Below are 12596 nucleotides of genomic sequence, written 5' to 3'. Positions count from 1 at the left end.
TATAACACCACCATGTTAATTTTATTTTGATGTGCTATGCCTTGGGCTACAGTCTACTCAGTGAACAAAACAAAATTAGCAATTTTTCTCTTTATCTCATATTTTAGAGTTTGTATCACTGTACAGATAACTCACAGCCTGCAGCTTCTGCTATATCATTATATTCTAATTCAACAGGAAAAGGTTGGCTATGAGTTTTTAGTTGAAATGTATAATATGCATTTCTCTGTTTATATCCAGCAATATCATGTTTTTCCTATATAGACTCTGAACAGCTCATATTGAGTATATATGAAGATTTTCTAAACCTACTGAAAGCACTAAACCATTTAAAGCCAAATCTCTACTAGCTGCTGAAAAACCCTACAAATAATTTATTAAAAAAAATCATTATCTTCCCTCCATGTGCACATGTATGAATTAACACTTAGTGTGTACTTTCAATATCATTTAGAGTGTAAATTTACAAGTTCTTCCGGATTTGAGAGAAATTTTAAGAAATAAGCTAAAGTGGGTTTTATTTATTTTTAAAAATAAAGACAATAACAAAATTTCATTGTATCTGTGAGATACTAGAAAAATTTCCAAATATATTTAAAGTAATCTAAACCTAATGTCAGACAGAGTTGTTCTTTTCACGTGTGTGAAAGGGAGTAAGGAGTCCAAGAGATTTGTTGGAATTCTGCTTTTTGCTGGGCACTGGTTTGGAGGAGGGGGAGATTGGCTAACATCACATTCTTTCCTGCATTCCTGACGTGGATTACATTTCAACATTTCAACTGTAGATTCACCACATTGCTAAAAATGGTGCAGTTTCATTGTGCTGCTCCATGAGCTGAGCAGGACCTTAGCCTAGGTAGTTGCCTAGCACCTTACTTTGATAGCTGTGGAGCTGTCTGAGAAAAACTTGGGAGCAGTTCCTGTTGGTCCAGTCACTGCAATATTTTAATTTTGAATGTATTGGTTTACTTTGATTGAACTGTTGGGAAAAGCAGTCAAGGAAGAAAATCTCTAAATGTAAGATATTGCACAGGAAACACTTGAGAATTGCTAAAAAAACCATGTAAGAGCAAAAAGTCCAGTGAACATGTGAGGGAAAAAAAAGTTATTTGGGGGAGCAAAGCTAAGGTACAATCATTTGCTGGACATACTGTGTCAGGTAAGCCTGCCACAAGTGATGGCAAATCTCTGGGGAAATATTCAGCTGGATTACTATAGGCATTCTTGTGACTTGTTTTTGATGCAGAATAAATGGTTCTGTGATTTGTGACATTTGAAAAAGGAATAAATCCATCAAATTCTTTTGAGAAGGGAAAAAACCACAGAGCTGGACACTTCAGGTGGTTGGATAGGGCTCAGTTGAACTTGCATACTCAGAGGTGCCTGTAAGGGCAGCTCAGTGTCAGGCAGAGATCTGGATGTGTGAACTGGATGAAAGCCTTGGGATGAGACAATCTCAAGGGCAATGGTTGCAAGACCCCAGTGTTGGCTGTGGGCTCAGAGACGTGGTTGGGGGGATGGAGGCTCCCTGGCCCTGCCCTTACTTGTCTGTGGGCACAGTGACATGTGAAAATGAAGCATGGCCTTGCTGATATTCACTCAGCTATTTGGCAATTTTTTGGTTAATATAAGAAAGACAGGACCATGATAAGTATAGGATTGTTTTAAAAGTCTGTTTTGCAAATCATATGAGTTTCAAATTTCTCCCATCTTAGAAATTCCTGCAATGTGTGAGTTTTAGTGCATATGGAATTAAGAGAAAATTTGTGGATTATCAGTAAAGCATTTTCATCCTTCTTATGAAGAATAACAAATTTAAATTCTTTTTTGTTTTTCAAAATCTGACATCTTTTTCTCTACAGAATATTTTCAGTAATTCTTAATATTAATTCCCATTACTGTCTGTGGACATATGGTAATAAAATTTCCTTTCCCAAAGCTGAAAATGCAGAAGCATTTTGAGACATAAGGGAGGGGAGGGACCTTACACCTTCCCAAGAGAAGCTATCCGGTGTGTTTTGCATGCTGGACATGTTTGCTGTGCTGCTTTCTGCATTGGGATGCTACAAAGCACAATGGGAGCATTTATAAAACTTTTTATTGACTAAGAATGGGACAGTAGCATATGGGAACAACAACAATTGCTAACTGATCATGAAATAAAGAAATTCCAGTATTCTAGTGTTATAAAAAGAAGGGGGGAAAAAAAAGTCATTCAGAACTTAGTCATATTGGTTCAGCTGTTGTAACCAAAGACTGATAAGATAATAGAGGTCTTTGTGGCTGTTTTCTACTGAAATGCTTTATCTTTATGATACACTTGGGGCCCTTTAGAGTGGAAGCTTTTTACACTGCTGCTGGAGTTAGAACTCAAATTAGATGCTGTTGCAATGGCAAGGGGGCTCCCTAGCCAGGCAGCCCTCACAAAGTGACTTTTATCTCTGAAGCCCTTCCATTAGATTGTTACTTTCTTCTGTTTTTCCTGTTTATTTTTGTTGACTTTTGCTGCCCTATTTTGTGGCATTTAGTAGGTGACCCAATCAAAAAAGGGTAAATGCTAAATGCTGGACAGAGCCTGTGAAGTGGAAACATCACAGCCCATCTGATGTGTGCTGCAGACTGCAGTGTAAGACAGAATGGTTGAACCAGGTTATCTCTGGGAAGCTAAGATCAAATACACTTTCTTTTATGTCTAGCATTGTGTTTTTGCTTTCTTTTCAAACAATGTCCATAAAATAATAAAATCCCCTCCAATCTAACAGAGGGATTGAGTCACAAAGGCTTGCTGCTTTTTTTTTTTTTTTTTTTTTTTAAGGAAAAAAGAAGCTGAAATTGCTTAACTTGACTCAAAATAATTTTTGATTGTTGGCTGAACTGTTTTGGTTGATGATACTTCAGGGCTGCAGTTATGTGATTTAAAGCCCTACGTAGTTTCTGGCCAAGTCCACACTTCTTTCTTGCATTACTGCCTCCTGATTTCATAAAAGTCACACTATGTGTTTGTTCTAGAAATGTAACAGGAGTAATCATTTGTGATTTATTAATTTGTATTTCCTGTAAGCATATGGAGTAAAAGTTACTGTAGATGCAGTGCATAAACAAGGATGATATTTGTCATCTTTTACACTAATCATAGGATTCAAGAGAACCAATAATGCTTTGCAGCTGTGTAGAGACTCCACACGAAGATATCAAAGCACTTCAGAAACATTAAGTAACCAGGCATAAAAACCTCTGATAGGTGGTGTTTTACTTTGTGTACATGTTGGGACACTAAGACACATTCAAGAACCCACAGTAATTTTGCGTCACAGCTAAGAACCCTACTTCAACAAGCTGTGGATCAAGCCTATAAAATTTTGGGTTCATTTATGACTCAAATATTTTGTCTTTTATTCACTTGATAGAATATGTGGTTTTATCTAGTTTTCTTTTCCTGAGTGTCAGAGAGATTAGTTTAAATTATGCTATGTAAGCCTAGAAAGTCTATTTTTTCTTATGCCTGTTTCTTTTTTTTCCCTTACCAGCAGATATTACTTTGCCTCTACCTCAGGCCAGATTGCCACAAGGACAGTAAGAAATTTAACACTGAGAAGCCTCCAGTGTTTGCTTACATGCAGCGACATTTGTATACAGACTGAATAGGTTGTTATGCTGGTCTTGCATTGATTGGCATTTGGGGAAGTAACAAAGATAACAGGAGTGTTAAAAGGTGGTAAACCAGTGGTTGATACAGGAGCTATAGTTATATTGTATAGCTATACTTACAGGATATTAGTTTTTAATTTTTTTTTTTCAATACTTAAAGAAAGCCAAGTAAGATAAAATGCAGCATGGGGTTTATGATTTTTATTAAATGCAGTGTAAGATACATGATGCTCTTTCTGTTACTTTATGTACCAGAAATCGTATAGTTATTCTAATTGGTTTTAAAAGATAGTGTTTTGCCACAAGAAGAATTCTTTCTAAATGTAATTTTAGACCACAAGTTGAACTCTTTTTATCAGCAGAATCATAGCTACTTTTCATTTTCTGTCTCGTGGTTAGGTTGATATGACCAGAATTTCAAAAAGTCAGAAGTTCTCTTTGATGCCTTAGTTCTCTTCAATCTGAGTATTTTATCTTAATTTGTGCTGAAATCCAAAATAAAGACTAAGACAATAAGCACACAGGGAAAAATTAAAATATTACCATGACGAGATTTTTATCAGAAAGGTGGGGATATACCAAAGTACTATCAGAAATAATCTCATTTTTTTCTGAACTTTTGATGAGACTGACACATTTTCACTTCAGAAAGAAGTCCTTAAATGCTATCAGCTTCCCACCGACACTCAAAATTTTAAATACTGCTGGTAAAGGGAGTCAATGGATCAAATTCAGTATATCTGTAGTCACTGAAATAAAGGCCCCTAAGAAAAATGTGTCAATTTTAAAGGTCTTTCCTAACTGAAGACCATTTTGTGATAGAGCCAAAGGTTAATAAAATCAGTAGTGAATGTAGCAATTTTACAGATAAGCTATTCACAACAAGTGTAGTTACTTGAATAAAAAGCTAATTCAGTTCTAAAATGCCACATGCAGTAGCAGTGAATAGCTGCTTTTAGGTGCTTTCTGGAGGAGGATAAAATACAGAATCACAGCACTCTTCTTTTTCAGCATCCCTGGCTGCCTGTAAATTGCTGTGAATGGGACTGTGGGCTGACAGGCTCTATTAAGACAAACTGCCTTTCTCATCGGAGAGATAAAATAAATCAGGTGTTTAGTCAAATTAAAATACTTCAGATGGAGCAGGCCCTGGGGAGCACTGATCCACCTGACAAATCTGAGAGAAACTCAAGACAGATGTGTTTTGGGGATAAGGAAGACCCCATGGAAAAAAATGCGCTGCTGTCTTTGGAGTAAGAGAATAGGATTAGAACAGAGGGAGAGCTGTGGAATATAATATTTTATGGAAGGTGGCATATTTACTGTTCATTTTTTACTAAGCTTTTTGTTTTATCTGTTTTTATGGCAAATACATTTTACAGATAGCTGTATTTTTATTTTATTTATAGATATTTTCAGTCAGCAGCAGAAGTTTATTTACTGGTAATGAGTGTAGGAATCTCATTGCTCACTGCAGTAAGTAGATGCAAAACAGATGATGATGGCACACAGCTACTGATGACCTCTCTTGTCCCAACCAGATCAGCTCAATCTGGTCTGCATTCTAAGCAAGTTGTTTTTTATTGGTATTTAAACTGTAAAATAATGGTTGGGATTTTCCACTCTAAAATTAAATTATACCTCCCCCCCCCCCCGCCACTGTTCATACAACGTTCTCATCTTATGCTTGTTCTCAAGCAGTGCTCAGTTAGCTGTCCTGCAGCTTCATGGAGGTCTCATGATTTTCCAGGAGCAGTGTACATTTTGTGGTCATCAGTTCGATTCTGTTGCTGGATTACATAATAGGGTACAAATTAAAGAGCAGAACACTTTAAATGGGGTCGTTTATTTCAGATGTGTTTCGCAGGGGAGGGAAAAGGAAAGAAAAACAATTACTGTGGATTCCTGAATAAGAACAGTTACTTCTGCCTGCTATTGTAAGAAAATCAGGGAAAGAAAGAAAAAAGACTATAAATTTGTGGCAACTATATCAAATGGTTCTAAGAAGTCCTAACAAAACAGCAATATTTTGTAGCCTTATCAGGCACTCTTTGAGGTGGTTTTCTACTCATGTTGTGAAGCAAGTACAAGCTATACAGAATAATATGGAAATGGAGTGGGAGATTAGTATCTGCTTTGGGTATGTAAAATATTTTACAACTGTAAGCTCAGGAGCTTGTATTATGATGCCAAAGCTGCTTGACAGATGTGTAAGTCTCAAGCTGTTGTTTCCCAGGCAGCAGTGGAGGACAATAAGTTTCATTTGAGGCAGCAGGTTGCTTCCCATTGGCTTTCTAAGATAGGTGGGTTGGAGTGGTTGGTCTCCTCACAACTGGCAAGGGAGTTTTTCTTTGTCAGAATAGTCTTTTACCCATGGAAATTAATTCAAAACCACCTAAACAACCTTTGAACCATACTGAAAAATCTTCAAGATTGAATAACACAATTTAGGAGAGTTAAGGCAGGTCCATAGTGAAGTTGCAGAGAATTGAACAGATGTCAGCACGGAGCTCAGTTCATGCTAAAGGATCCTGGCAAAACGGTACTTCTAGTGCAGGCACTTTCTTGGGCACACATCTGCCTAAGCTTACTTTTAAAATTCAGTTGGTTTTTGTTCTGGTCTTGTAACAGCTTTTTGCACAGAACTCTTCCATTGCTTCAGTCACTTGTATCACACTAAGATTTTGCAATGAGTTGGTCTGGGTGGTACAGCTTCAACTTCATGCATCCATCATGCCTCTTGTGACTAAGGAAATCACTAACAACCCTTTCTAAAATTTCTACTACAATTTACACATTTTTCTTCTTCTGGAGACCTGTGTCGTGTGTATATTGGATGTTTATTAGACATTAGAAGGTTCTTGGAAACTTGGAACATCAGGTTTTTGGAAACTCTTTTAAAACTAAGATGCTTGATAGTGAATAAGAAATTGAATATTTTTCAGTACTTTGCATTGCTAAAAGCAATTAATAAATGTATAGAAAATTAGGTACCCTTTGTTTCTCAGAGTTTAGAGTGAATGACTTAAGTCATGCAGTTCCTTTTTTCCATATAAAACAGTTTCAGACAGAGGTATTCCTGTAAGCTGCTTTCGCAAATGAAATTCTGTGTAGGTATCATATTGGCCCCACAATGTAGCTAATCTTAATTTTGTCACCTTCTTGGCAGAGCCTGTTTTGTTTTCCTTCTGCTTATGAAACCTGTCAGTTTCTTTCTTCTTTTCTTTAGAAGATACCCATCTTATTCCTGGGAAGAAGATGGAGTCATAATTTTGTGACAGTTTCTCCACTCCCTCCCAGGTCCTGTTGCTCACATACTTTCTTCCTCTTCTAAAGTCCTGTGACTTCTTTATCACAGTCCTCTATTGTGAACAGAGGAAAGGAAGTTTCTGAATACTCTCTTTTGTGCCATCGTGGCAGACTACAGACCTACAGACCCAGATTTGGTTTTCTTCTTCTCTAATTTTCTGTTCTACTGTACGACATTATATTGCTTTATTTATCCCACTTCCAGCTCTAAACTGCTTCCAGATTATTTTCCAATATTCTTGCACTTCTACCTTGTTGTATTTATATTATCTCTTACAGACCTATGAGTTTGAGGTGCTTGCACAAGGAAGTGTATTGTATGCCCCAAATATAGGCATTGCTGTTTCTGACAGAGTAATGTGTTCCTATATGAGGTGGGATATTTTCAGATTGATTTGGAAAAGGACCCTGTACTCTCCACTTATGAGACCCATGCATTTTACCCATAAACAGACCATTAAGCATCATTAGTGCAAAGAATAAATGTACCGTAGTTTCATATTAATTAAGTGCTCTCTGTAGAATAAACTTTGAAAGTTAAATGGAAATTCTGAAGCTATTTTTTCAGTTTAGCCATTTCTCTTGGGGACAAGTAAAGCTCATTTTTAACACACATTCCACAACCAAAGCTTACATTTACCTAAATGACCTACCAGATATATGGGTATTTTGAAGAAATGATCAGTAAATTCTTAAATTGCTTTTTCCACCACACAGCATCTTTTAAATTCTTTTTTAGCATTTGTACATACTTGGAGTGAAAAAATGAGAAAACATATAAACTGAGGTGAAATTATGTCTGATAAACTATGAATGTATTTATCACAGCGGGCAGATTTAGATGGAGAAGATACAGGGATTCATACAGAATAAATCCATCAGAAAAAAGGAAATATTCTCTATCTTTTCTGCTCCCGTTTCTGTTGCATCCTCCCCTGCTTAGAGCACAGAAATACTATGTGTTGCATTCTTTTGAGATTTGTTCACGAAAATATATCCAAGCTGCTGTTTGAAAAAAGCACGTTGGTGATGCAGCCGTTTTTTGGGGGGTAAATACTGCTTTGTAACAATTGTCTACCTCATATTTACAGTACATCTTTCCCCCACGTTTAGGTACACCAGAAAGCCTGGCAGAAAAAGAGCGACAGCTCTCTACTATGATCACCCAGCTGATCAGCTTACGGGAGCAGCTCCTGGCTGCCCATGATGAGCAGAAAAAGCTGGCAGCCTCACAAATCGAAAAACAACGGCAGCAAATGGACCTTGCTCGCCAACAGCAAGAACAGGTGAGGCTCCAAGAAAGAAACCTGTGAAAATGGCTCATGAAGAATGTTTATTGCAAACTCTGTTCTGCCTGCTGTTGTTTCATGTTTTTTATTAAAAGAGCTTAAATATATGCAGAAGTTACACATTTTTCCAGAAAGAGGAAATATTATAGGACCCTGAAAAAAAGGGGAGGAGTGGATGATAGATTTCACAGTTCTTGTTCTTGCACTGAGATGCAATTTTGAGAGTTATGAACAAGCCAGACTATAACCATTATTTAACTCTTTCTCTTTTTGACAAGAAAATAATTAAACAAAAACCCTTAAGCATACTCAAACCTTCAAACACCTTGTACAAGTAAGGTTTGATTTGCTTGTTCAGGTTGTGAACGGCTAGTTTTTTCTTGTTTTGTCTTTTTGTTTTGTTGGGTTTTTTCCCTAGATTATTTGTTTGTTTTAAAGGTGTCCAATGAGCTGTCCTCTTCTCATTGAACAAAAGTGAAACAACAATGATGCCATGCACTAGTCCCCTAGGCATTAGATCAGACAGATTCAAATTAATGTGTGGTTTTTAGGAATCTGACATTATTACTAGAATTATCTTTTCAGTTAAATATATTTTATAGGATATATACAGCAATGTATGCTCTGTTGATTTTAATGAGTTGTGACGTCTGGTATTTTATGTGCTTGGGTATTTGCCCACATGTAGGAATATGGACTCATCCCCTAATGGAAAATAACATAAAGGAACACTGTAAAAAATCAGAAGTTAGAATGTCATTTAGCCATCTAGAGATGACACAGTAATTAACTATTGACACTTGTGAATAAGCTAGCACAAATTAATCTTGACACATTTGCAGACGAGTGATATCTTACAGTGAACACTTTGTAATTATATTTCAAAATGAAAATTAAATGACACTTAAAACTAGGTTGTCATGCTCAATGAAGCGAGCATGTAGCTCAACCGATAGGCAAATAAAATTCAGAATTTGAGCCACATGGTGCTTGTGTACCCTACTTTACTGTGTCAAGCCTATACATCAAGACGATGCTATGGTAATTGCATTGCAGGGTCTTGGGTACATTTTCTATCACAGTACTGCTCCAGCTAAGAAGAACCTTTGAGATTAGATGGTCCATGGTATATTTCTTGTTTTCATCAGGAAGTGCCTATTCAAATGGTGCTACATTGTACATGCAGATACAAAAAGCTGTTCACAAGCAGTCAGAACCCTGGCAGATCTGTTCCTTTGCACATGTAAACAAAAGCCTCCTCCTTGTCTTGGCTATGGTTTACTGTGTTAAACTGCAGCCAGGTCATCATCAGCTCCAAAAAATACTGGATGTAGATTGCTGTGTACCTGTGAAAAAATGATACAGCACTGAGAGAAAATGACCCACAATGTAGCTCCATGCTCTGTATCATTTCACTGTGAAGCTGCATACTGTAATCACTTTTTCACCTTTGCTGAGACTTTAAGAGCAGGGGCAATGTGGACATAAACCTGACAGACCTTATCTTTAGTTACAAGCACTGCACTTCCAATATGGAGTCACAATTAGTGTGTTGTTCATTAAAAGTGGTAACTCCAACTCTCATAGAAGTTTTAAATATTCCATATAGCACTGTCCCCATTACGGTTGTTTCACCAAGTCCAGACCACTGGACTGCTGCTCCACTGCTGGTCACTGTGGTGACAACAGATGCCTGAGGTTCTAGGACCTGCCCCTGGGCTACCTGGGCACGTGAACTGCCAGCTCTCTTTGAATTCCCTTTTTTATTCACACACAAGGGTCTGCTCATTCAGTCCTCACTCACTGTATTTTATTGACTTGCCTGGGAGGTTCATCCAGAAGTATTTGAACACCAGGCTCCTAAAAGGGGTTTGAGCTCTGTTACAAGCATCGGTGTAGTGATCTGTGAGAGCTGCTTGACTCCATTTTCTTGTGGCCCTTTGCCTTCATCCAGTCCCAGAATCATGCTGACCTTAATTTGCCTCTTTGAGGCCATGTGCAAGACTTAAAACATGTATGAATTTTGTGTTGATTTCTCTTACAAAAGTGAATTTTAACTGAAAAAAATTAGAGTTATTTCCATGTGACAGTGAGAGATTAAAGAAATGACAGCCTTGGTCTCCATGTGTACACAATTAGAAGCTGTTAATATGTGACTGCAAATTCCTTGTGAGTTAATCTGAACAGTTTTCACTAAAACTATGTGTTTATTTCCAAACCAAGCTTGATACATTCTTGTCATTTTTTTATCATAAAAACATTTTACTTAGCTTTCTCTGTTTATAACAGAGTAAGTGTGCTCAGAAGATGTTGGGGAAGGAGAGCAAGAGTGTTTTTGCCAAAAGAGAAACAGTGGATTTGAATGACCAAAATACCTTTGTCACCGACTTCTTGCTGTTTTATGTGATTCCTCTGCTCTAGACAAATATTTATAGGAGGGGAAATTATACTTAAGAAATGAAAGTAGCAGAAATACTGAGGCTGGTATTTCTAGGAAACACAAATCTTGTCCTCATTTCAGTCTGCTGCACAGTTACCCTTCTGAAGCAGAAGTCCAGTTGTTCTCCGAGCTCTCTGTGTCTACCTTCATCACCCATTGCAGGGAGCAGGTCTGAGGGCAGGATCCTATTTCCCTTTTGCTCTAGCATCCTGATTTTGTGGGAATCAGGGAGGTAGATGAATCTGTAGTAAATTCTCACCAATCTCTTAGTGTTCCCTACCCTGAACATCTGCTTTTCTCCATCCGTGTTAGAGAAGGGATAGAGTGAACCTTTATTCTCCAGATCCCTTACTGAATCTACCAAATGAGGGTAAGAATATCTACATATTTCATAGGGTTGTGTGGTGGATGAGTTGCTGAGCACCAGGTAACGCTTTTACACAGAGTAAGGCTCTGCTTTACTAAGTAGCTCCAAGGATGATTTTTGAGATTTGCAAGAGAAGTAATGTGCTGCTCATTGTGAAGGAAGTCAGAGAAGCTTACCCTAGGAGCTCGTGCTGAATAGTGAAGCATCTATAAACACTAAGCTAAGGCTTCAGTTCAGCAAAGAAGGAAAATGTATGTTTAACCTTAAGCACCTGCATAATCCCATCCCCATTCAGAAATGCACTTAATTTTAAGCATGTGTTTCATTCCCATTGTAGCTAACAGTAATGCATCATAGTTAAAGATCACCACAGTCTGAAATGTTTTGTTGAATAGTGATGAGATTATTCACATGCACACAAATAAACCTGTTTCTGTGCTTTTCAGAGCTAAGATCTCACTGCTTAAAATACATATTTCTTACCCGCTATGTAGATTTTTATGATGCATTTAAATTTACCTCTGAAAGATGCCCCATTAAAAAAAAAATGCTTAATGAAATACAATAAAGAATAACAAATATGATGTTTTTCAGTCAATAGTATTGAAATTTCAATATTACTGTTTTAATTTAATGGAAATTTTATTTCTAATAGATTGCAAGACAACAGCAGCAACTTCTGCAGCAGCAGCACAAAATCAATCTACTGCAGCAGCAAATTCAGGTCAGTGTATTTTATTGCTCTCTTCTGATTATACTCAAGTTCCATTTATGGAGAGAGAAGCGTCTAAAATAAAGCAGCCACATGCTTTACTAACAAGCCTCAGTAAAGATGCTCTTTAATGGGAGTTCCTTGTGTCCCAGAAAATTTTTGTCAGACTCTTTTGGTGCAAAGAACTTTAATAGGAAAAGTTTTCTCTGAAAGTTATGAACTGTTTTTTAAATCTCACCATCTTGTCATAATTCTGAAATCTGCAGTTTGACTTGTATTGTGTGAAGTAAAAACAGTCTCAGTTATTGTTGTAGGAATTCTGTGTTCTACAAAGGCAAAATTGAGACATTGAAGCAATACTAAGTCCCTGGCACCAGTCTGCTCATGTACAAGGACCCACAGGTATATGTGTCCCAGGTGCCTTTGGAGTATTTATATCTTTGTAGATCTGGAAGTATTCTGGAGATATTTAATTATCTGTACTTTACCCAGAACACAGTTTAATTTTGTGCAAGTATGCATGGGTAGAGAGTGACGTGGATGTAGAGGTATTGTTGCCATGTGACTGTATTACCTTCTTTGCTTCCCACTTTGAAAGCATTTCCATGGTCCTGTTCACTGATTGAAATATTTCAGTTTGGTCTGACATATGATTGTGCTGCCAATCATTTCTTTTAAGCCTGGGCTATCCATTTCTTTTCCTTAATTAGGTGATTGCTATGTACTAGATGCCAAAACTGAAGTTTTTCTATCCCTCATCCCAAAGGAATGCTTGTAAATGCTTTTGAAAATGTTGTAATGCAGTCTCAGTTACACTTTTAAGGAGTTTAT

The 12596-nt window shown here is 37.2% G+C and overlaps 1 protein-coding gene across 11 annotated transcripts in view; it reads left to right on the top strand.

The window, feature by feature from the left end:
* Positions 1-12596, top strand: part of SOX6 (SRY-box transcription factor 6) — a 372529-nt gene that overhangs the window by 218449 nt on the left and 141484 nt on the right. For all 11 annotated transcript variants that reach the window (XM_088057366.1, XM_088057365.1, XM_088057364.1 and 8 more), the window contains 2 exons: positions 8071-8243; positions 11709-11777. In XM_088057366.1, the coding sequence (XP_087913492.1) occupies positions 8071-8243; positions 11709-11777 (242 nt within the window). The remainder of the gene's footprint in view (positions 1-8070; positions 8244-11708; positions 11778-12596) is intronic.

This window comes from Pseudopodoces humilis, chromosome 7, assembly GCF_049639895.1.
Source record: "Pseudopodoces humilis isolate 2021_Gansu_Grassland_sample_001 chromosome 7, ASM4963989v1, whole genome shotgun sequence".
Classification (NCBI taxonomy): domain Eukaryota; kingdom Metazoa; phylum Chordata; class Aves; order Passeriformes; family Paridae; genus Pseudopodoces; species Pseudopodoces humilis.
This window is presented reverse-complemented; position numbering and strand designations above follow the sequence as displayed.